This window comes from Mustela putorius, unplaced genomic scaffold, assembly GCF_011764305.1.
Source record: "Mustela putorius furo isolate JIRA1106 unplaced genomic scaffold, ASM1176430v1.1 tig00537227_pilon_pilon_pilon, whole genome shotgun sequence".
Lineage (NCBI taxonomy): Eukaryota > Metazoa > Chordata > Mammalia > Carnivora > Mustelidae > Mustela > Mustela putorius.
Window position 1 is genome coordinate 3,794,090 of NW_025422368.1, and position 24,177 is coordinate 3,818,266.

Below are 24,177 nucleotides of genomic sequence, written 5' to 3' on the forward strand. Positions count from 1 at the left end.
GCTCCCCCCATACCCAACCCCTGCTTCTAACTCAAGCCCCTAAGTGGCCCTTTTGCCTTCCCCAAGGGCCTGCCCTGTACTCCACATCTGTATCCATGCTAGAGTCGTGGGTATGGAAGAGAGTGACCCAAAGGGAGAGGCCTCAATCCAATCCCACAACTGGTGGGAGATTTCCCAGCAAGCTCTCTGTTCCTAACCAGAGTACCACTCCCGGACCCACCTCACTGAGTGGATGGGGAAACTGAGGCTCAGGGAGGAAGAGGAGCTTCTCAGAGAGTAGCATGGAGTTGAGAGGCAGGGCTGAGAATAGAAGCAAATCTCCAAACTGCTCCCCACTCCCCCCCCACCTCAGGTCTGTCCCGCACCTTGCCGAGTGTGTGCTTTGACAAAGGCTCATTCAGGCGCTTGGGCGGGGGGTACCAGGGACACATGCTGGAGGTGGTAGTCACCATGCATGCGGCCCAGGGTTCCCCACCCCAACCACATGTGGACCCTGCAGAAGGCCTGGGACTGGACTGTCTTCCTCGAACCCAAGCAAGGGCATGTGGTTGATAGCTCCTTGGAGAACCTGCGGGCTGCGGCTGGAGCACTGGGAAAGACCCTTGATTCCATCCTCGGGAGCAAAGCCTTATATTGTACAGCTTCCATCCAGTCAGGGGCCACCAAGGTGGAGCTTCAGTGTCCCAGGCCAAGGGTTGTGAGGAATAGGTGTAAGGGACTGTGCTTTCTGGTCTCCTACAAGGTCCTTGAGGACTCCATGCAGCCAGCCAGACACTGAGCTCAGTGAAGGGGGCTGGACCCTGCTAGGCTGGCCGCTATCTGGGCCTCAGGCTGGGGTCCATCTAAGTTCCTGTTTCTCAAAAAAGTGGCCCTGAGACTCACACTGGCATCACTAGCACTTGGTCAAAGTGTTTGGTAAAAGTGTGGACTCCTGGGCTCTCCCACTCAGCAAATTGGAGTTTCTGACATCAGATCCTAGGAATCTGCCTTTCAAGCCAGCTAAGCAACTGATGAGCTGGGGAGTTGGGAGGACCTACGTAGGGGCATCTGAATACAGATAGGAACCCCAGAACGATCTTCTTCCCGAGGGCCACCAGCAACCTGGATGTTATTGCTGGGGTGCTAGGCAGGTGGGGATTGTAGAAAATGCAGATGGAAAAAAACTTGTACTAAAGCTAACACCATCCCAAGCTGCCCCGTACCCAGCCCCAGGCACCTCCACCAACGTTCCCGGACTCCCACAGGCAACGCGAGGTGGGCTCTGCCCCTCACCTTGTCTTATAGATGTGGAAGTCCAATCAGAGACCATGGCCCCAAAGGAACGGTGACAGCTGGAGTGACCCTCTCGCCCCTCAGCTCACCGGCCTCCACCACGAGCCTCTGTCCATGAGGCATGGGCTTATCAGAGCCTTTCCACGTATCCAAAACTAGTCTGAGTGCTTTGCTTAACCACCCCAAGAAGCAGGGGTCATGATTATCTACACCTTTTAGAAAAGTGTAAACTGAGGCCTGTGAGCTTAGGTCGGTAACCTGAATGATTCAGCCAGAGTTGCTTCTGTCGCTTCAGTAATGATGGGGATGGGGGTGGGGATGTGTGTGGGGAGGAAGAGGGCATAAGAGACAGTCAGGCTCCTGGTTTCAGCTACAGGCCTATTTTTTATTCAATATATTAAATATATTAATCAGAAAAGTCACATACTATAAATTCAGGAAAATACACAAATATAAATGTCAGAATCTGTCATTTGTCTTCCTCCTAGAGTAAGGTTATGTACATGTGGAAAGAGGGCGGGAAGAGAGAGCAGGTGCAAGGAGGGGGGAAGGCTTGCCCGGCTGGTGGGGGCTGTCCCTCCCTCCCAGCCCCCACTCCCATCCTGGCCTCTTCCTTCCTGTATTTACAGCGGCATTTGGCTTATTTACAGCATGGCGGTGTGTGTTAAAAACGGTTTATCTTACAAAAACATGAAGGCCAGGGCCGGGCATGGGGGCGATTAAGACAAATAGTAGGGGTCCCCCCTGTGAATGCATCCCCCTCCCCTGGGGTGCGAGCTCCCTGCCAAACCAACCAGCCCAAGTGGGGAGGCCGGCCGGTCTGCAGCTGGAGCCCAGGCCGGGCTTTGGGGGCAGGGGTGCTCCGAGGGGCCGTGGGCCGTGGGTTAAAGGCACGTGGGGTGGCGTCTTGAGTGTGTACACGTGTTGCACGCGTGTTCCTGGGCAGGGGTCAGAAGGGCAGCGTGTCCATAAAGATCTTGTCGACGATGGGCGGAGGGGGCACCAGGTCCTCCAGCTTGAGGTAGAAGATGCGCTGCAGGCCCTGGGTGCCCAGGGTCCGCAGCTCGGGCAGCTTGCCCAGCAGGCGAGACAGGCAGCTGGCTGGCTGGGGCTCTCCTGCTGCGGTCGAGACGTGCTCCTTCAGGCAGCTGGCGATGCGATTCTGTAGCTCCTCCACCCGTCGAGGCTCCTGCAGCCCATGCCGGTCTGGAAGGGTGCGAGGAAGGTGCAGGGTCAGCCACCTGGCTGAGGAGCAGCCCTCCACCTCACCCCCAGACCCCGCCTCCTCGCCCAGCCTCACTCCTTGCTGGAGAACTGCCCCCCACTGGCCATCCTCCCCCAGTCCCGGGGCACTTGGCAAAAGTTCACACACAAACCCCCACTGAAGTCTAGTGGCTGTGGCAGTCACACTCATTGTCCTCATCTTCCAAATGAGAAACCGAGGCCCAGACAGGTTAAAGGAGTTGCCCAAGGTCACAAAAAAACCCTATTCCTAACCAGATTTTCTGCCTAAGACGCAAGGTTTTCTCCCAGGCACTTCCTGAGAAACCCTGGATAGGAGCCGTGATTTTAGGGATTCCAAAACCCACCATTTCCCTTGGCCCAAAATGCCTTGGATTTTGTCCTCCATGGCTGGGTTCCTTCTGAAATTTAAGTGAAAAGGGAAATGGGGGCAGATTCTGAAATTTTAAAAAATTTCAAAATTTTTTAAATAAAAGAGATCTGAAAACCTCTGCATTTAACACAGAAAAATCCACCCTGAATAATTATACCTATGTAAAGGACACACCAGGTACAGTTAGCCTAGTGTTGGAGGTTGGGGCCACAGTTGCCCTTGGGGGAGCTGAGGGCTGTGAGAAGACAGGAGGCAGGGTTCTGTTTCCTGATCCAGCTGTGAAACTTTCTCATTTGTACACTTTCCTGCATGCCACGTAATTCAAGAAGGTTTTAAAAACAACCCCAAATCCCAGGCCACACGCAAAAAACACAAGGTGTGCATCCTGGATAGTATGGGATAATTCCAACTGCCTCGGGCTTTGCGATCAGATATGCCTGGGCCCAGACCCAGACCCCAGCTCTGTTGTCTACCAGCTGTGTCACTTGGAGCACAAGCTGGCCCCTCTCTGCCTCAGGGCACCTTCACTTCACCATGTGGGGGCCGAGGGCCAGGCCCTCAAGCCCTCCCCAACTCCCTGGTGGCCACTCACCCGTGATGAGGACGAGCGCAGAGAGGCAGGCGAAAGCAGGGACGTCAACGACCAAGCTATGCAGGGACCGAGAGAAGGCCAGGATGCTGTCAATCCAATCGCCAAAGCCACGGGCGCACTGCAGCCGGTGCAGGACCAGGCCGGAGCAGAAGATGAGTTTCCCCTCGGCAGGCTTTGACCTGGCGCAGAAGGATGCAGAGGCCGGTCAGGGCGGGGAGCTTGAGAATAGTGCTCAGGGGAGGAGCCCTGAGCAAGCGGACGGCAGCAACTCACCGGTATGCCAGGCGGAGGATGAAGAGCTCCAGGAAGGCCGACTCCAGCAGCAGGTCCTGGTCGCTAGGGGACAGCTCTGCGAAGCCTGGGATCTTCTCGGCCCACTTGCGGATCACCTCTAGGGAACCCGAGAGCAGGTCGTAGAACTGCTGCACATCCCCAGCATCCTCCTTCCCGAAATGGGGCAGCACCAGCTCCTGGAACTGAGGGCGGGCAGGGGATTGGAGGTCAGCAGCCCAGTAGGGGCCCTATACTGCAGCCATCACCTGAGGCCATGTGATACACTCGGAGGACCCCCGGGTCCCAGGGGAGAGAGAGAGAGTCTGAGAGTCTGCCCATGCTCTTGCTTACCGATTCTCAAGCATTAACCCAGGGCCGAGGCTGCCTGGAGGAGCACATTTTTCTAACTGGCCACCCACCCGGGGGGTTACACTGTCCACCTGGTCACCCCAAAGGGGGCTCCTCTTTTTTCCAGTGTGTTGTGCCCACGAGGGGCCTTCTCCAAGATGCCCAAAGGCACTGAGTGTGGGGCAGGCGGGGCCTCACCTTGGAGTAGTCCAGTTTGGCGGTGCTGGGCCCAGAGTCCAGGTGTGCCCTAACCAGGGAGGTTAGGAGGTTGGCAGGGGAGGCATCCGGGGGCTGCTTGGGCTTTGAAGGGAGCCGTCCCCGCCGCCCCTTCAGGCTGTCTGTCCGGACAACTGCAGAGAAACGGGCAGGGCTAAGGAAGGGAGGCAGGGGTCCAGGGAAGGGACTCTCAGCCCAAGCTATGTGCATCAATGCTGGAAAGTACCTCGGAGTCTAAGGACCTAGAGCCAGAGACCCTACAGAGAGCACACCCCGCCCCCCAGCCCCTGGCCCACGCGCCAGACAGGTGGACCAGAGTGGGAGTGCACGTAAGGCCTGCTTGTGCCAGCCACTGCGGCCCACCAGGACAGAGGTCTGGGGGGCCTCTGTCTGCCCCACCCAACTCAGGCCCACCTCTGTCCCGCCAGCCCATCCCGGCCGCCCACCTTCCTTCACCATGCCGACGGCCAGGCACTTCTGGAAGCGGCAGAACTGGCAGCGGTTTCGCCGCCTCTTGTCCACAGGGCAGTCCTTGTTAGCCAGGCAGATGTACTTGGCATTTTTCTGCACTGTACGCTGGATGGGGGGGCCACACGGAACAGGCTGTCAGAGTCGGGCGGGTGGGGGGGGCAGGGGAGGGGACCGTCCAGATCCTGCTGCCATCACAGACAAAAGCACTCTCTGTTCACAGCTATTTTTCTAACATTTGGGTGGCAGGGGAGGGAGAGATGGGGGGGGGGTGGGGTGGGGGGAGGAAGAAGAAAGTCTTGGGGACACTGGGGGAGGTTTATGCCCAAGAAGGGAGACCCCCAGGACACAAGATTAGGGCCCAGGGGTTCCGGGCTCCATAGCAGCCCAGACACCTGGACTTCTCAATGTGCCTTCCCTGGGGCTGGCGAGGGAGGGCAGAGGAGGGCTGGGGGGTGGGGACGGGAAGCTGAGCAGGCACCCAGGGCTGGGACAAACATACAGCCTGTTCCGCAGTCCGCCCCCAGCCCTCGAGCACCAAGCCCTCTTCCCAGATCCTTTTATCTCATGCCAGGAACATGAGTGCCTGGGGCCCCCTTCCCACCAGGACCTTGAATTGGGGGAGGACGGGCAGAAGAAAACCAGAAGCTGGCCATTAGCATGTGCCCTCCGGGGGACATGCCTGCGGTCCCCACCCTTGCCTGTACCTCGCTATCCCTCTGTGGGCAGCCTCCTGCCATCTATGGGTCCCCAGAAGGGTGGCCCACCTGCAGTTGTGACCCCTCCCAGAAGGGCAGGACAAGGTGGGAAGAGAACCCCAGGGAAGCTACCACAGAGACCACCTCCCATAAAGAGCTGCACCCAGGGCAGCCCAGTACCTTGAAGAAGCCCTTACAGCCCTCACAGGTGCGGACTCCATAATGCTGGCACGAAGCGTTGTCCCCACACACAGCACAGCGGCCCTCGCTTCCACCTGGAGCCCCACTCCGGGCCTTGGTTGACGGCAGGGGTGTGTCCAGCATCCCTGGGCCGTCCAGGTGTGGAGAAGTGGGCGCCAGGCCTGGGAAAGCCGTTGATATGGAATAACTCTCTCTCTCCCCCAGCTGGCAGGTGGCCTGTGAAGGGAACAGCTTCAAGGGGCTTTGGGCAAGGCTGGGGCTGGGGCCAGTAGGGGGACTGAAGGAAAAGAAGGCTGGCGGCTGGGCATGCCCAGCAGCCTTGGGCAGTTGCTCTGTCCATGCCCGCAGGCCTTCGTACGTCTGGCTGGGTGAGAAGGGACCGAATGAGCCATCCCAGGGAGAGAGCTGGGACGGCTGGAAGCTGGGCGTGGATGGTGATGGCGCCGAGCAGGGGCTGCCGTAGTAGTCGGAGCCACTGGAGGACAGGGTCTCATCCAGGGGGGTGCTCAGGGGGCCAGGGTAGCATCCGTACACCTGGAAGTCCTCAAACTTGAAGGAGGCAGAGGCGGGGGAGGTGGCCGAGGATGAGGATGTGGAGGAGGCCGAAGAGGAGGCAGAGGAGCATGGCGGGGCTGTTCCTGGCAGCTGGTAGAGGAAGGTGTCAAACTCCCCTGTGTAGCCATCCATGAAGGTGCTAAAGCTGGGCAGGGCGGTGGGGGCCGTGGGGGCTGCCTCAGGGCTGGCCAGGTCCATCGTTGGCTTGCTGAGCTCGGTGGTCAGGGGGTCGCTTGCCAGGTGGTCACGGGGTCCTGGGCTCGGTGCTGGTGTCCCATATTGGGCTTGGATACAGGGCATCTCTGAAGAGGGAGGAGACCAAGATTGGGGGGAGTGAGAGTCAAGGTGAGAGAAGCCTGAAGCCTGGCCTTGAAGTCTAGGTCCCTGAGCAGCCAGGTGGCAAGAATCCCAGCCAGACACAAGCCACTGAGGCCTTAGCACCATGGCCTACCACAGAACCCAGAAAGCTCGGTCCCCAGCCGGAACACCATCTCCACCCCCATGTCACAAAGCCCCTGGGCAGTGGCCCAGCAAGAGTGGGCTCAGTTGGAAGGCCAGCCACACCCCAGTCAGCTTGGGAACCCTAGGGAAGGCATCCAGCCAGCATTTCTCTGCTGGAACAGGGGGAAGCTGTGTTCCCCCAACCCCCTGCCCTACCACACTGGGTGAGGCGTGGGTGGAGGCTGGAAGACGGGTAGGTGGGAGATGCAACCAGGCAAAGTCCTACTCAGCCCACTCTCTGGGTGCAGATACGTTATTTCTCCAACCTGGCCCTTCTGGGAATATTCCCAGGCATGGCCCAGCCTTTGCAAAACCCCCTCTCCTCCTCCCCCTCCCCGGTGCCTGGGACAATGCAAGAGGAGCCGAGAGCGAAGGGCCCAGCTGCCTAAATCAGAGGCCTAAGCGGCCATGAGCCTGCCCCCCCTTCCTGCCCCCACCCTACACACTGAACAAAGGCTGCAGCTCCCACACACACCCCAGTCCTGCCATCTGGGGACAGGCACCCACTCAGCGCTGCCTGACTTGCTCCCAAAAGCAAAAAGGAAGGGAGCCTGGGCCTCTTCAGGAGTCCCCAGGTCCCCAGCTCCCCAGGGGATCAAGTAACTGGCCTCCAGACCTTTAAAGGCTGTATGCTGGAGGGAGGCTGAACAGGGGCCGGAAGAAGGAGAGAACAGCCCCCCGGATGTTGAGGAAAATGGACAGTCCCTAAGAAGAATTTCTCTGCTACCCCCAAAGCACTGTTCCTTGCTATTTGTACAAGAGAACTCTGAGCCTAGCAAATTTGAGATGCCTACATGGGAAGGAGAAGGTGTCCTTGCCTGGGTTCCTCCACTAAGGGGTATCTATGTCCTGAAGAGCCCAGGAGCTCAAGCAAGGAGAGCTGGTTACACCCTCAGTCATGAGAAGCCTCAGGGAGCAGAGACAGCACCATTCAAGGGGAATCCTTAAGTTTGCAGACTTGTCAAAAACGAACACAGAGGAGGCTCTGGGACACTTCCCCATCCCACATCCACACCTGGGGTCGGTATGCTCCAGCCCTTCCAGTCAGGGAGGGAGGCTGGGTAAGAAAGCAAGCTGGAACAGAGTGTGCCATAATCCAGGGAACAGAGAGAGGGGGCAAAGGCTGGCACCACCTCCTGGCCAAAAGCCCAGGGAGTCCTCTGGTTCTAGCCTTTCTCCCACCTCCATGGGCCCTGGACAGGCAGCTCCACCCCTGGCCTGACACTCCCACAAACAACCCAGGTGATGGAGCCCCTTGAAGCGCTGGCACCACCCACCCAGGAGTGCCTGTCCACAGGCAGAGAGCACACCTGCGAGAGATAAGACTGGCCACGTCTCCCTGCCCTAAGACAGCCTAGGCGGGGATGGGTTTGGGGTGGAGAAGAGATGGCAGCCACCTGGAATAAGGCTGGGTGTTCCAGCCTTATTCAAATCCTGTTTCTCCACTTGGACGTCCCACATCCGGATCAACCCCCACCAGCCTATACCCCCCCTCCTTTGCCCAGGTACTTAACTACACCAGATACGGACCTACATCTAGCGTTAAGGCGGTGGGGGAGAAGCAATCCTACAGGGAGGAGGAAGAGGAGGCGGGGTTGAAGGAGGGAGCAGGGAGAATCCGGCTTCAGGCAGGTCCTGGCAACAATGTGGTTTGCACCTGTTATGCCCAACAAGCTTCAGGCGGCACCCTACCTGTATGAGCCAACAGAGACTGGGGGAGGGGGCACAGATGTGATCAGCATGTGGGGCTGGAACTGGGCGGGGGCGGGGGGTTGGGGGGGATGGTATCCTTCAGGTACCACACGGAGACTCCAGCATTAACAATTCCCACCCCAGATCCCCAGGGACCAAGATTTCCACACCTCTCTCTTCCTCTCATACACACACACACAAACACACACACCCCACCGGATCCAAGCAGCAACTAAAACAACGTTCCCTGCGCTTCCAGAGACCCCGCCCCTAAGAAGACTCATTTGGCGGAACACAAACAGGACCCCTCCACAGTCCAGCTATCAATGCTGGCCATTTCCTTCAGCAATTCAGAAGTCTCCTGATAGAGTTCGGGCAGCAACTTCGGGGATCCCTGCAAACTAACCATAGGCTCTAAAGCGTTAAGAAAACAATTAAGGGAATGGGGGAGGAGGCAGACCTGAGGGGAGGAAGAAGACCCTTTTGGAAATCCAATCCTGGTAGGAGTCCGATAGATCCCTGCAGTTAAAGTTCTGTGTATCTTTCCCCCCACTGTACTGAGCCCCCATCGGCACCTCAGTCCGGGGCGCCCTGTGCCATTCGGGTACCCTCGGAAACAGAACTACAGCCAGCCTCCAACTGAACAAGTCCCCGCTCCAGGTGCCAACTCTAACCCCCTGTGGCTTCCACCTTGCACAGACACTCCCCCCACCCCACCCCCGCGCCCGGTAGATCGAAGTCCGATCCGGGTCCACATCCCGCTCCAATCGCTCTCCTCCGGCGCCAAGGCTGCACCATACACCCGCTCTCATGCACGCTGACCCTACAACATCCTTTCTGCCCACGCGTACGCCCATCTCCTTCATGCAACACCCCTGAAAACCAGAACAGAGAGTGCCGCTGAGATGCACGCTCCCCCTCCCCCCCGGGGGCGCCTACCTGGCCGGCTCCTGCTCCCCCTGCCCCGGACCGGCACCCCGAGTCGCAGTCTGGTCCCTCGTGCGCTCCCCCGGGTCCTGCACACTCCCCCAAGTTCCGCAGCCTCTGCCACTGGGGCTCCCCGGCCCAGCCCGACCCTCCTCTTAAGCGCTCCGTGACGCACGGGGAGGGGCGGGGGCGCCACTGACGCACGCGGCCCGGCGAGCTTTGGCCATACAAGGGCGCGGGGGGCGGCGCGGTTCCGGCGGGAGGCGGCCAGGGGGAGGCGCGGGACGGGGAGCCCGAGGGGGCGGGGCGAGAGGGGGCCTGGAATGCCTGCGCGCGTGACGCACGCGGGGTTCCATTGACGCAGGGAGCGCGGATTGTTTGATCTATAAATAGTCACCTCGCGCCCGCCGCGCCGGCTAAAAATAGCAGCTCGCGGACTCCCGAGGCTCCCCCCGCCGGACCTAAGACCCGGCCCGGGGCCCCCGGGTCCGAAATAACCGGCCTGGAGGGCCAGAGTCCACGAAGGGGGCGCTCTAGAGCCGCGGCCGCGGGGCTTCCCCGGACTTGGATCTCTCTTCAGCCTCCGGCTGCTTCGGGGAGCCACGACCGCGCCCGCTCCCTCCCGCTCCCTCCCGCTCCCTTGGGCTCCCTCGGCGCCCGGCTCCGCCTTTGCACCCTCCCTGTCCTTCCTGCAGCCCTGGGGGGGTCGCCCTCTGCCGCCGCTGGGCTGCCAGGGCAGGCCTCGGGCCGGGGTGGGCAACTCAGGGACTCAGCCCAGACAACGTGCACCCCCACTTCAGCCCAGGGCGCAGCTAGTGCACTTGACCCGTCTTCTCCAGCGGGGTCACTGGCTGAGAAACTGGCACAGGAATGTCGGAGTCGTCTCTCCCCGCCCACCCCCCACCCTGGCATGTTTCCGTCCCCTACTCTCCCAATGCAAAGTACCTTCCCAGGACAGGGGTTTGCCAGGCCCAAGATGAGCCAATGGGCTCTGTTCCACACGCTGAATTTGATTTCTTCCCAGGCCCTTACAGGGTGGGTGCACTATAGTTGGGAAATTACCGAATTTCAGAACCGGGTGGAGCCTGAGAAATCTTGTCAAATTTGTGCCGACTCTTCCCCATTTTATAAATAAACAAGCTCAGAAATAATGGCACTTGCTCAAGGTCACACAGCGTGGTGGTGGCACACTGGGGTGGAACCCGGGACCTCTGGCTGCATCTGTAGGGGATCTATCTTCTCACGCCCTCCCCTGCCCAGGACACCTCCAGCACCTGCAGAGGGAGCAGCTGCAGACCACCTAGAGACTTCCCTGATCTACCATTCTACCCTCCATTCTACCCCGCCACCCCCATTCTACCCCAAACCTGGGGAGCCTGCACTTGCTAAGTAAGAGAGAAGGGAAGTGAAGCTAATGTTTACAAGGAGAAGAAATCCACCCTGACCCCAGACCCCCTGGGACCCTGGGATTCCACCCAGCCCCCTTCTCCCCAGTAAGTCAGCTTGAAGTATTTCTGCTTCCACTGCCCCTGCGCTGGTGGCCCCACTCTCACCTCATTTGGTCACCCGACAGCACTTCCCCCTACCCGAGGCACTTCCTGTTCCTCACTTCCACTCTTAACCTCCCATCTCGGGTCTCCCACACCCCTGTCTCCAGCCCCCACTTCTGCCTACTCAAAGGTCCTGCCAGCAACTCAAACTTCACCCATTGCCGACAGAGCTTGTCATCGCTGTACTCTCTGCCCACTACCCATCTTTGCTCCTGATACCCCACCAGCAACTTCTCATTTTCCTCTTACAATTCTATTTTGGAACATCTCTTGGATCCCCTTCCTACTGCCAACCACAGCCCACGCCTCACTGGTGCATGAAGATAGCCGACCAGCTGAGTTGAGGCCGGTGACCTCCACTTCTCCTTGTCCACACCCAGTTAGGCCACTGCCCCTTTACCAGCTTGGCTCCTCTTTCTGAATCCCCCTGCCCGCCAGTGGAGTAGTCTTCATGCAACACCAGTCTCATTCAGAACCCACCTCTGAACCTGGTCAGAACCTGCTATAGCTCCCTCAACTTCGGCATACAATCTCAACGTGGACCAATCTTCAGACAGCTCCGTTTTTCCCCAAACCATCTTCCAAAGACCCTTCAAGGCCACTCAGGTGAAGGTGAAGAAATATGGGCAGAATAACGCAAAGCGACCCATCCGAGATCCCCACTCCACTTCATACCAGTTTTGTTTTTCTTTGTGTGAGGCTTTTGCATAGATTCTGCTTGGAAAAGAGATGCCACACACACACACAAAACAACAAAAAGACTTTAAAATTGCTAATATGGGGCTCCTGGGTGGCTCGGTTAAGCATCTAACTCCTGATTTCAGCTCAGGTCATGATCTCAGGGTCATGAGATCAAGCCCTGTGGCAGACTCCTCACTCAGTGGGGAGTCTGCTTCTCTTTCTCCCCCTCTCCACTGCCCCTCCCTCCACTTGTGTTCCCTCTCTCCCTCTCTCTAAAATAAATAACTCTTTTTTAAAAAATAAGCATTTACTGGGTGGCTCAGTGGGTTAAAGCCTTTGCCTTTGGCTCAGGTCATGATCTCAAGGTCCTGGGATGGAGCCCAGCATCTGGCTCTCTGCTCAGCAGGGAGCCTGTTTCCTCCTATCTCTCTGCCTTTCTCTGCCTACTTGTGATCTCTGTCTGTCAAATATATAAATAAAATCTTAAAAAAAAAATTTAAAGAAAAATAAGATAAAAAAGATAAACCTGCTAATATCATTCACATCCTCCCATTTTGCAGATTAGGACCCAAGGGTTCCCAGAGCACCTGCACGTTGCTCCGAAGTACACAGCAAGTTTGGGCTGATGAAGTTAGACCTTCCTCCACCCCGGGCCTTCCTCCAAAAAATAATTAATTAATTAATCAATTAATTTAATGTCAGCAAAACATGTAGCTTGATCAATCTGTGCTCAAGCCCAGCTTTACCAGTTCTTTGCAAGCTGAGTCACCTTGGGCCCTGGTGCCCACCAATTTCCCTACCACTTTCCATTTGTAAAAAGCAATACAGACCTTCCCTACCTTCCCACAGGGCCAGCCCACCCAGGAGCCCCAGGGAACTATGTGTGGTGAGCAGCTGCCCAAGGCCCTAGTCTAAATCTCCAAATCTCAGCATTAGCCTCCAGATGTGAGCCTGCAGCCCAGCGACCCCCCCCCTTCCCCCCGGTTCATCACCAGGATACTGCAGCTTTGGAGGCTACCTTCTCACTGCCCCAAAGGCAGAGGGAGGGGAAGACAACCACAGCTGCCACTTGGCCATGTCTGTGGAGGCAGGGATACTGCAGGGTTTGAAAAGAAGTAAATAAGGAGAAAAAGGCAGAGTCCGTCTGTGGGAGCACAACCAGGGCCACCCATTCAGGCAGCCACATGGGGCACCTACCTTAAGGCAGAGAGGAGAGAGGCACGAGGACTTTGGGACCCCTGGTCTCATCCCTGCTGGCCAGAGGCCCTCCAGGGTGTCCTGGGGCTCTGAGGCAAGTGGAATCTGGCTAAGGTGGAACTCGGGAAAAGGCACCATTAATGCAGACCCTGGGAAGCCTGGAACATAAGCTGGTCCCAGGCTCCCAAGGGATCTCCAAGTCTAGCCCACAAGAGCAAGGTCAGAGTGAACAGCCCCTTGTGGGGGGAGGTGTGGGGTGGCAGGGGACAGGTAATGATGAAGGAGGTAATAATGGGAGAAATATCAAAAACTAGAGGCGAGGACCAGAAGGTAAGGCAGGGCCATAACACAAGAAGCTCAGGGAGAGAAGATGTCATGTTGGAGATGAGACGACAGTCTTCACCAGGCTCCCACAGCACAGCTTGGCCCAGTGCATCAATCTGCCCTCATCACCCTGGGGCTCCTGGCTGCTCCCATAAAAGGACCTTGGGCAAAACTTCCCACCACTCACTGGGCAGAGTGACCCATCTTCCTTCTGCTCTAATCCTGCCCATCTCCAAGACTTCCGGCCATACCCTCCCTCAGCTTAACTCTTAGTAACAAGCCCCTTCTCACCCATGAGGGGAGGTATGGGGAATAACCACCAAGGGTCAGACCTCAGTCCACAGCACTTCACATGCATTCTTCCACTAAACTCTCCCCTCAACCTTCCAGATTTAGAACTGACCCAAATTTTATAATGAGGAGATGGAGGCTCAGGGCTAGGTCCTCTAGCTCCCAGGTCTGTGCTGGAGCCATGGCCTCCTCTGTGGGTTGCAGACTGTGGCTTCTGGCCCGCTGCACCTGACTTCTTCTAAGTGTACCTTAGAACCAGGTGTGCACAGGCACACGCACACACACACACACACACACACGCAGCCTGTAAACTGAAAACAGCAGTGCCCATGAGGGGCTCTCTGGTGGGACTGCAAGCATTCCAATTTCCAACCTGGACAGTGATCAGCCAGGTGTGTTCAACCCTGGAAAAGCCACCACACTATATGCTTAAGATTTAATACCTACAATTTGTACACTTTTCCATATGGGTATTTTCTCAAAAACAAAAGTTTATTTTAAAAAATAGCCATGCCTCAATGGGAGAGACTAATTTATTCACAGGGACACAGATGCTGCTGGAAATCATCGAGCACAGATTCATTCAAGTGTGTGTTGCTGAAATCAGAGAGTGGTGCCTGTTTCCCATTAGGGACTTGTTCTCCCAACACACGCAGGGCACAGCTATGGTCAGGAGCTGATCTCCCATTAGAGAGGGGTCTTCACACGGGATGTTCTCTGTCAACACTGGGTGTTTTCTGAAGCACTCACAAGGCCCTTGTTTCTCCGAGGCAGATCTCATGGGGCTGCCTCATGGGGCCTGGGGACTTAGTGCTGACTCATCCCCCCTCCAGCTGTGTGTGAACACGAGGGCAAGGCCCTGTTTCCCCGATCTCAGCAGGGGGGGCCTTCATGCATCTTCAATAGTAACTAGCCTAGGGCAGGCCCCAAATGGGCAGCCAATGTCCACCATCATTCACCAGCCAAGAGGGTGGGTGTGGATTTGGGTAAATGGGGGATGGAGAAAGTGGACTGGCACAACCCCTTTCCCACACTGCCCCCCCCCCCAGTCTGCCACACACACACCCCCACATCCCCCAGCAGAGGACAGGAACCTGCCCTACTTTCACCAAGACCATCCCCACCCACAGGCCTCCACACCCTTCCCGCGTGGTGGGCAGAAGAAGTGAGCTTTGCCTCCTCCCACTGAGAAGTGGCCACGGGAGCTTCCCCTCCTCAGCCCCAGGACTTAGTACCAGTCCTGACCTGGCCACTTCCTCTTCCTGCCTCAGCAGTGGGTAGGGGGATTTGTACTATGGGCTAGGAAGCAGTGCCTACAACCCCAAGGGCTTGCCATGGACAGGTCTGGCAATTAGGGACATAGGGTCAGGCCCAGGTCTCTGGCGCTGATCTCCTGGCCCTCGCCCAGGCCCTGCCACAACCACACAGGTTGTCTGTCACCTCCCTGACAACAGACTGCCAAGGACGTGGGCAGGGAAGCCACTGACCCCCACCACTCACCCAAGGCCCAGCAGGGCAAAAGAGGGAGGGGCTCACAGAGCCATCACTAGCCAGAACCCCGCAAGCCTGATGTGTGACCTGGGGCCAGTTCCCTGCCCTCTCCAAGACCGTTCCCCATTTGCCCAATATAGACAATATCACACTCCTGACAGCTGTGAGAATTCCATCAGTTCAGGGAAGGGGGTGGCTCACCAGTGAAACGGAGCCCTGCTTGGGAGGCTGAACTCTACGGACCCGCAGCAGGATCCCAGAGCAGGGAGGGCAGGCATGGAAAGGAGATACCTGGGTCTTCAGCTAGACGAGGGAGCCAGCACCCCCTTCTTCAAGAATGGAGAATAGTAACCCCATCCACACCTCTTCCCCCTCCACAGATGAGGAAGGAAATGAGAGTGTGCCCAGACCCAGCACTGGGAAAATTCCATACTCTGTATGCAGCAAGTGCTCAATTAATACTCTGTAGAAAGCTTGCAAGTTAAGGAGGCCAGGCCTCTCTCCACAGAGGCTGTCTTTAGTCCAGGGATTTCTTGACCCTCACCTCCCTCTCAGGCTAGGGGGAATTAACATACAGCACAAAAGAGTAAGATCAGACTTCGGGGAAGAAGAGCCAGACGGCGCTGGAAAAACGCAGACCAGATCATGGAGTACCTCTGGGAAAGGTCAGCCTCTGCCTTGTTTGCCCCTCCTCAAACCTCCTTCCGTGCCCCTCAGTCTGCTCAGCTCCTGGCCAGCTCCTTCACCCTCGAAGGGCCTCCCACCACCTTGCAGAACATCACCACCCACCAAATCCTCCTGCCCCTGCCCAAGGTCTCCACCCAGCCTCCTTGGGCAAAATTTCAAATTCCAAAATAAAAACCCTCTGATAACAAGCCCCAGCCGGAAAGACTGATGCATTTTCCTATTGTTAAAGTATTTTTAGTCACAGGCTCTGGATTCATTTAGAGACTCACGTTCAGAAAGGGGAAAAAAAATTTTTTTTTGAGAACCAAGAAGGAGAGCACAAGAGCCTCCCACGGAACGAGCTGCCACTTATTTCGTGTCGGGCTTCAGCCCCTGGCCCAGGGCCCGGGGATCGTGTTTGTGGCAAGAGGGTTGGTGGACTTGCCAGACCTCGCTCCAGCCTTGCTTTGCAGGCACCAAGACCGGCGGGGAAGCCAGGCAAGGAGAGCAGGGCAGGGGCTGAGGGCTTAGGAAAGCCAAGTCCCCTGTCCCCATCAGCTGGGAGGCTCAGGGACCTTATTTGGGGACCAGTGCAGGAGTCCCTGGTTGGCCACCCAGCTCACTCCGGCGTCCCTCCCTAGCCCAAGCAGACCAGAGCCTCATTGAGGCGGAGTCAACAGGAAAGGAGGACCGAGAGCATGGTGGAAATCTCCGAGGAAGGAGAAAGATGGCAGCACCTGTCTCTTCCCACGTCTCCCAGCTCTTGATCACGGCTTGTGACTCCCAAGTGTGACTCCCACCCACCCAATTCAGGTCAAGCTTTACTCTCACTCCTCGGGAAGGTCAGCCACCCCTGTCTCCTCCTCTGCTCCCCCTCCTCTCAAGGCCAAAGAAACCACAACACAGATGGTCACAATGGAGAAAGATCCAAACAGCCCAGCTCCCAAGCCTCAGTTTCCCCATCCCTAAGACTCACCAGCTATCTCCTCACGATCTGCTTAGACTCTCAGAGATCCTGGACAACTGCACCAGGCGAGAATCCTGGGGGTGGTCAGGGGCTCTTCCTGGCAGCCTCAGGGAGCCCTGCGGGAAGAGACGGGACTGCCCGGTCAGCCCGGCCTGTCCGGCCAAGGCTATGCACCGGCTGAGCGAACTTAGGACATGGAGTTGTCTCCAAGCCAGCATGTCCTCCTCTGTTTATATAGCCGAAACCAGAGCCGGCCTCTGGGGACAGAGGGAGCTGCCTCAGGGCCCTCTTGGCTGAGGCCTGACTTTGGCCCAGGTCAGCAAGAACCCAAAATAGTCAGCTGACGGGAGACCCGGCGTGAGCCCCGGCGTGAGCGTGACCCTGGGCCTGTGCCCAGGCCTGGCAGACAGGTGCCCACGTCACAAGACCAATAGCTCTAGCACTCACGGGGCCCCGGCTGGCAGCCCCTTGGGGTGGCCCTGGCACTGGATATGGCATGAGACATCCACCCAGTACCACCATCACCCAGACAACGAGGTGAACGAAAGGAATTCTGCCCATGGGGGCCACTCTGTACCCAGAGGACAAGGCTGGGCTCTCAGGAGGCAGTTTGAGCCTACAGGAGAGGTGGGGGCCGGGTTGGTGGAAGCCATCTGGCCTGCTGCTGTCATCTGCACTCACGTGCCTCCTGAGTCCAGATCCCCAGCCGACAAGGGACACCTGCCTCTCCCACTTACAGTAATTCCTCTCCCTGCCCCTCAGCCCAAGGCTGGTGGCACGGAGCCTGCTGCCAGCAGGAGGCCAGGTGCACGCCCAGACCAGCCCCTGGAATGGGAGGGCCCTGCCTCCCAGGGCTTCCCCTCCTTCCACCTGGGCTCACACCAGCCACCCCGTCCTCCACCATCGCAGCTACCTCCGTGGGAATCCCTGTGCCCTGAACACCCACTCCACACGGGGCAACAGTGTCTGGGGGGCCGGGCAAGATACAGAGCCAGCTCCTCCTTCATCCAGGGATCTCTCTCAAAGCCCTGAAGGGGGCTGTGACTCGGGGACAGCCCTCTGTTCTGGGAAAGGCAATCACAGGTCCCTGGCCAGGGTACCAGGCTGAACTCCAGCTCTCTCGGGTAAATATGGTAACCAGGACCGTGGTGCCCTTGGCCCCATCCTAGTATCCGAGATCCTATGGGAAAGACCTGGTGGAAATTCCATTCCTACACTCCAATCCTCACCAACCATCTGCTGGTACCTTCTCCAGAAGCCTCCTCAGGCAAGGAAGGCGTGTCCTCCACCAGCCGACTGGGCCTCTGGGAGACCTTGACTCTAAGCTTGGCTCTACACGTCCTCACTAGAGGATCTTGAAAAGTCACTTAACTTTTAACTTAACTGAGTCTGTAACTCGGTTTCTTCATCCATAAGAAAAGAAGGTGAACTGGATGACCTAGGACCCCTCTGGCCACAAGTCTGAGATTTTCCCGTTTAGGGATGGTGGGCGAATTGTGGAGGGTCTCTCTCTGCCCTTTGTCAGCAAATCTTCCCCCTACAGACCCACCATAGTAGGACGGGGGTGGTCTTTGCCCTTTTAGGGGGAAATGATCCCAGCCTCCCCTCTGTGCACTCCCTTGCTGCATGCCCTCAAAACAAGCCAACTTCCCACCCCCTACACCTGCCCCACTCTATTCCCAGCCTGCCTTGAGCTATCCAGCCCCACCCCATCAGAACCAGACACGTGCTGCCTTGGTAATAGCAGTCACTGACCCACACCCTTGCCCCTCTCCTCCCACACCAGTCCATGCCCACCAGGCCCACGGTCCCCCAGTCCATCCTGCTAAGAAAGCCAGGCTTCCCCCTTCCCCACCTCCACATTACTCCCACCACTGAAGAAACCAGATCTCCCCAAGCTGAGCAGCACCTCGCCTGCCACCTCTGCAGGGCTTCCCCCTCCATCCCCCAAACCACATCCGCTTAGGGCAGCCCCACACCCACCTCTGCCCCCCAGTCCTACCTGCTAGAAGGCCCCAAAGGCAAACAAGGGACAACGGTAGAGTACTTACCAGTCTGGATGAACCAAGAGACCTCGGACAATAGTCAACCATCCCTCAGGCCTCCAGGACCTGGCAGAAGGAGCTGGGACACCAGAGAGGGACCAAGGCTGGCTTCTGTCCATGGTGGAAGCCTACAGGAGGAGAATCTGTGTGACTGCAGAGGAACCCGCTGGCAGGGACATTTCCTGGAGGAAGCACAGCCAGGAAACTCAGGAGTAGGACAGGGGCAGGACCCAGGCCATGAAAGGCGATAAGCCAGCCCTAGGACTTCCCTAGGCTGGGCAGCTGAGCCTGGGGGCGCACAGAACCCCAGGCAAACAGCTCTTGGGGATGTGGGACGTGACCAGGAACTGCTGAGAGTACCTGGCCATCTCAGGGCCAAGGAGACACATGCCAGCATCCAACCCCTCAGCCTCCTACCCCAAATATGGGTTTGGGGGTGGGTGTCAGCTTCAGTCCAACACTTGGCCCTGATGCACACAAAAGGACATTTTGTAGGCAGAGAAAAGGGAGCCACTGTGAGGACAGGGCAGAATACCCCTCTCTCCTTAGAGGGCTCCAGCTTGGCCCCTAAAGCCTCAGAGGACCCCACAGAGCAGGGGCTCAATTGCCCCATCCCCAGGCAGCCCAGCCTTCTAACCAAAGCAATGGGGACTCCCAGGGCCTGTGAAGGCACTCCAGTCCTCAAACACAAAGACCCAGCTTGAAGCGAAGCGGTTAAGGGTACAGACGCTGGACCCAGATACCTGCATTCAAATCCTGGCTCTGTCACTTGTCATCTTGGTCAAGTTATAGAACCTCTCTGTGACTCCTGTTCCTCAGCTGTGAAAATGACAATCTGTAACTGACATCTCTGAAATTAACAACCACAGGGCTATGGTAGGGCTTAAAATAAGTTCGCACGTGTAAAGGACCCAAAACAGTACCACATACACATATGATAGCATTATTAGGAGAAATGAAATGAGGACACATCAGAGCCAGCCCCAGAACCTGGTGTTTATTCCAAGCCACTTCTGGGCACCTGCCCTCCACTTCAATAGCCAACTGTGAGCACCACCCTTCCAGCCTTCTTATGCTCTCGCCTGTCCTCTCACCAGTGCCTCTCTCCTTCAGCCACGGTACTCCAGACCTTACATCTCTCCTTCCCCTTGTCCACCCTAATTCAGCCCTCTCCACTCTCAACTGAGCCTCAGAGTGACAGTAGGAACAGGTGCCCTTCAGGTTAAGAGGAGGCGTGGGAAAAGGGAAGTAGATGTTCCCATGCTGGGAGGTGGAGGGAATAAGGAGGAGGAGGGCCCCAGAGGGTGCGTGATGGGCATAGTTGCCCTCTTGACCTCTGCCCCAGGGTCCACAGGCGAAAGGGAGCTACTCCGGACCACAGTACCCGGATTCTCTTCTTACACAGCCCAGCAATCCCATGCTCCCGTAGTACACGTGTAATGGAGAGCAGAGGGTGAAGGTGGCAGAAAGGGAGGGGAGAGGTGTAGAACACCTGGAGGGCTCCCAGCCCCTAACAGAAGGCAAAATCAGGCTGCAAACCTACCCCAACCCACGGGTTACACCTGCTTCCTAGAACGACACTGTCATCTTCCCATATCCCTGAAAGAGGTCTGCAGCAAGGCCCCGGGCTCCCCTCCACAGCCTTCCCTTTTCTCCCAACAGTCCAAAGCTGAGGAGGAAACGCAGGAAGGGCCAACACTTTCCACCATAGTCAGGCCTGCCCTGAGCTCCCTGGTCAGAGAAGGTCCTCCAAGCACTTTCCCCTGTCTCTGAGTAGGCTCCAGAATCGGGGACCCAGGTCATACCCACAAAGTGCTTTATAACATCTGATCCCATCTCCTGTCTCAGGTCGAAATTCTCTCCATGAGCACTGACTGAGGGCCTACTGTGAGCCAGGCAGTGAGCCACGAACAACAGATCCAAGAAGGAGCAAACCCACATCACTGGGCCCCAGAAGGTTACAATGGGGGAATGAATCAAGGTCAATTACAGTCAGCACTGTGCAGAGGGCAAACCTCGGGCCAAGGAGGCTTGGAGGAGAAGAGTGTGATGCCTCCTAAATGGCGTGGAAGCCTCAGGCCAAACCTCAGGACCCAGCTCTTGTTCCCCCAGCTCCAAGCACATAGGCTTTCTCTCTCTAGTCAGGCCTTTGCTTTGGCTGTTCCCTCTGCCAAGGAAGTCACTACCCCATATGTCTGTATAGTTAGCCTCTTCTCATCGGTCACGTCTCTACCCCCACCACATTAACCTATTTTTATTAACTCCTTAGGACTAATGCTGTTCGGCTCTTCACCCATCTGTCTCCATCACGCAGACTTCAGTCTCCCAAAGGGAGCTCAGCACAAGTAGGTACTCAGTAAGTATTTGAGGAATGTGGGAGAAGAGGACTCACGCAACCTGCAATCAGAACTGGGCTGAGAAAACCAGCCAGCTGCTTGGAAGGAGGTGGGGAGAATGTGGGAGCTAAGGAACTGTCCCTTCCACGGGAGGGCAGATCCAAAGGCTGACGGTTCGACCCTATGCTGAGCTACAACCCTGACTCCAAGAGCCCCAGGCCTGGATCCCAGCTCTGCCTGGGTCCACCTGAAATCTCCTTCCCCTCCTTCCTCTCAGGTATTTGTCTTCTCTTAACTACACTCCAGCTCATCACAGGACAAGGCTGGCAGTCGGGCACTTTCTTGGATTGTAAGCTCTGCACTGGCCAAGTCCCCACCCAGAAATGGGCATATTACTGGTATTAACAATAATAACAGAAGATAATATTTAATGAACACCATGTGCTAGCTACATTATTAGGCGCTTTATATGCACTTTCCCATTTCAGCCTCATGACACCATGAGGAAGAGGTGACTATAATGAACATTTTACCGAAGGGGAAACTAAGTCACAGAAATACTAAGCACCATGCTGAAGGTCACACAGCTAGGAAGTGGCAAAACCGGGATTAGGACCAAGGGAGCCCAACCAGGGAGCCCTGGGCCAGGCAGCCATCTCTTCCCCCACTTAGACTCCTCTGGTGGGTAGAGGTCTCGGATAGCAATGGAGCAGTTTGACAGCTAACACCAGAAAGCAAGTGGGAAGCTCCGGGCCCAGGGCTGCTGTGCCTTAGACCCAGGCACGAGGCCTGAACTCCTGAGCTAATTTTCTTCACTCCAGCACAGGCCCCAACATTTACAATCAGTCACATTCATCTTGTTCATCTTGGTCCATCCTTCTGCCTGGCTGCCATCATTTGAAATCTTGATTTTAGCCTATTGTCCACCTGTCATTCCCCTTGGCTCTAGGCCTTTACAGAGTCAGCTGGCTTCCTTTTTACGTTTTCATTCAAGTCATTGATCTAAACATTCACTTGGGGTAGCTATAGGACCATGGCTGTAGCTCTCACTGAGACCCCTGTCCAGGTTGTCGTCAGCCCCCTAATCCATCAGCAACCTTTGGGCACCACGCTGTGAAGACGCCTATCTCTACCAGCCTTCCTCTTCCCGGCATGCCCAAACACTAACTAGCCCCCAATCCAAATTAATGCTTCACTGTAAACCACTGTAAATGCCATTATCTGCAGCATTTCTAATCTCAGGTCCGTTCCTGCCTCTACAAGACCCTCTCCGGGCTCGGTTTCTTCACTCAATCCCATGAAGGGGTGCACCGAGCAAGTCTGGTCCCTCCCCTCCCGAACTCCTGGAACCCATTCCCCGCAGCCGGCGGGGAAATGGAAGGAATTTCTCCGGCCTGGCCACCTCCTGCGCCCCTCGCGGGCCAAACCCCACCCTTGGCGGGCCTGGGAGAGAAAGCCTTGGCCGCCGCACTCGGGGGCAGACTGTGAGCGAGCAGGTTCCTCTGGGAATCCAGACCTTCTCTCCCCACCCCCCAGCCCCACACAGAGCCCCTATCCCCAGCAGGACTCCCACGGTGGCTCCGGGCCCGCGCTATTGCCTATGCGGAGACCTCATTCTTCCCAGACCTCTCCCATGGACCCCCTCTCCTCCCCACCCGGCCCCCCTCACCTGGCCCGCCAGGCTCCGCTTGCCTCTGCACCCCGCCTTCCGGGGTCGCGCACCAGCCGGCTGGGAGCCGCTCTGAACCGCAGGGGCGCCCATGCCTGGAGGCCGGGGGTCGCGGGCGCCGCGCGGGGGGCCCCCCACCAGTTCCGCCGCCGCCGCCGCGCGCTCCTGCAGCCGCGCCGCCGCGGTTCCAAGCCCCCCACCCCGGGAAGCCCCCCGCCCCGCAGTTCCGGCCGCGGCCGCGCCCCCCGCCCCCGCAGTCCGCGGCCGCCAGCGCCGCCGTCCCAGCCCCGGGCGCGCCTCCCCCGGTGGGCGGGCGGGGACCGTGACGCGAGCCCATTGACGTCTCCGGAATCCCGGCGGCGGCGGCCGACGCAGCCTCATCAATGGGGCTAAAAATAGCGGCGCCCGGAATAGCCGCGAGCGCCCCCCCCGCCCCGCGCCCCCCCCCCCCCAACACACACGCAGCACACCCAGTTACATAATCCGCCCCGCTGCGGCTGCGGTGCGGGAGCTGTTTTTCAGGTGAGCGTTCCGTGGCCTTGCTAGCACCTTCCGGGGCAGCAGACCTCGAACTGGGTTCTAAATAAATTTACCCGGGGCTTCCCCGGAAGAAGAAGAGGGAAAAGTGAGGCCCAGAGAGGCCCCGCGGTGGCCCAGGGTCACACAGCAATTAGGCTGGCTTAAGAGGACAGGGACCCTGGCTCTCTGAGTCTTGGGCACCCCCACCCGCATCGATTGGTTGGTCTGCATGCCACCCCAAGGACAAGAAACCCAAGTAGCAGGGTGCCCAGCTTCCACACAAGATGGCACCTTAGGGAGAGAGGACTTCTTGGGAGGGTAAGATTTCTCCTGAAGAGAAGCATTCCCAGAGGCAGGGAGTACAACGCTGGGGCAAGGCTGGTGGTGGATTCACGTATCTAGCTGTTCTCATACTGCTGTGTGACCAAGGGCAAGTTACTTCACCTCTCTGAGCCCAGATGAGAATATTATCCACCTTTTTTGGTTATCAGGGGATAGAACAGCTGTAGAGGTGCCTGGTACACAGTAGGCACTCATAGTTACTGTCTTCTCCTTGCTCTCCTCTAGGAGTCAGACTTCCCCCAATCCAAGGGAGCATTTAGTGCAGGGAAAACACAGAGACTCCCCACAGTGGTGGGGAAGCCAGGGAGGGCCCCGGCCTCTTCTGGCCACAGCCTCCAAGCACAGGCCTCCTCAGTAAGAATCTTCCTTGGGGAGGGAGTCCTCAGAGGGTTTCTCTGTCACATCTGACTGGAACATTCTTTGGAAATGGGAGAGAACTACCTTGTCTGAAGCAAATCCTTCTCCCCTGATAGCCTCTGACTTAGGAGTGGCTGGTTCAGAGCCAGGTCAAGGCTGAAGCAGTGGGACTGGGGGCTGACTAGGCATCGGAGTTGGGTTACAGTGTCTGTTCCCCGAAGGCGGGGCAGGCAAGGCTCCAGGGGAATAGCCATGAGGCAGGCCCTAGTCCTGAGCTCTGTTGCCCCAGCCACCAGGCTCCGCTCAGTTTTAGAACCACCTTAAATTACAAGCATGCTATCATATCCCCAGCACCCAGGCCAGGCCCCACGCAGCAAAGAATCT

At 57.4% G+C, this 24,177-nt stretch overlaps 1 protein-coding gene across 7 annotated transcripts; it reads right to left on the minus strand.

The window, feature by feature from the left end:
- Positions 1–1,636: 1,636 nt before the first annotated feature.
- Positions 1,637–22,725, minus strand: NR4A1 (nuclear receptor subfamily 4 group A member 1). 7 transcript variants are annotated; one of them, XM_045072952.1, is made up of 11 exons: positions 22,576–22,725; positions 19,314–19,389; positions 18,577–18,698; positions 16,535–16,641; positions 5,663–6,540; positions 4,763–4,892; positions 4,299–4,450; positions 3,753–3,955; positions 3,480–3,658; positions 2,862–2,915; positions 1,637–2,478 (listed from the first exon to the last, which is right to left on the minus strand). In XM_045072952.1, exons 5-11 carry the CDS (start codon positions 6,536–6,538, stop codon positions 2,222–2,224), a joined length of 1,851 nt encoding a protein of 616 aa, XP_044928887.1. In that variant the 5' UTR covers positions 6,539–6,540; positions 16,535–16,641; positions 18,577–18,698; positions 19,314–19,389; positions 22,576–22,725; the 3' UTR covers positions 1,637–2,221. The 7 variants fall into 7 exon arrangements, with proteins under 7 accessions (XP_044928887.1, XP_044928888.1, XP_044928890.1 ...); XM_045072953.1 differs by lacking the exon at positions 19,314–19,389; XM_045072955.1 differs by lacking the exons at positions 16,535–16,641; positions 19,314–19,389.
- Between the last annotated feature and the right edge of the window lie 1,452 nt (positions 22,726–24,177).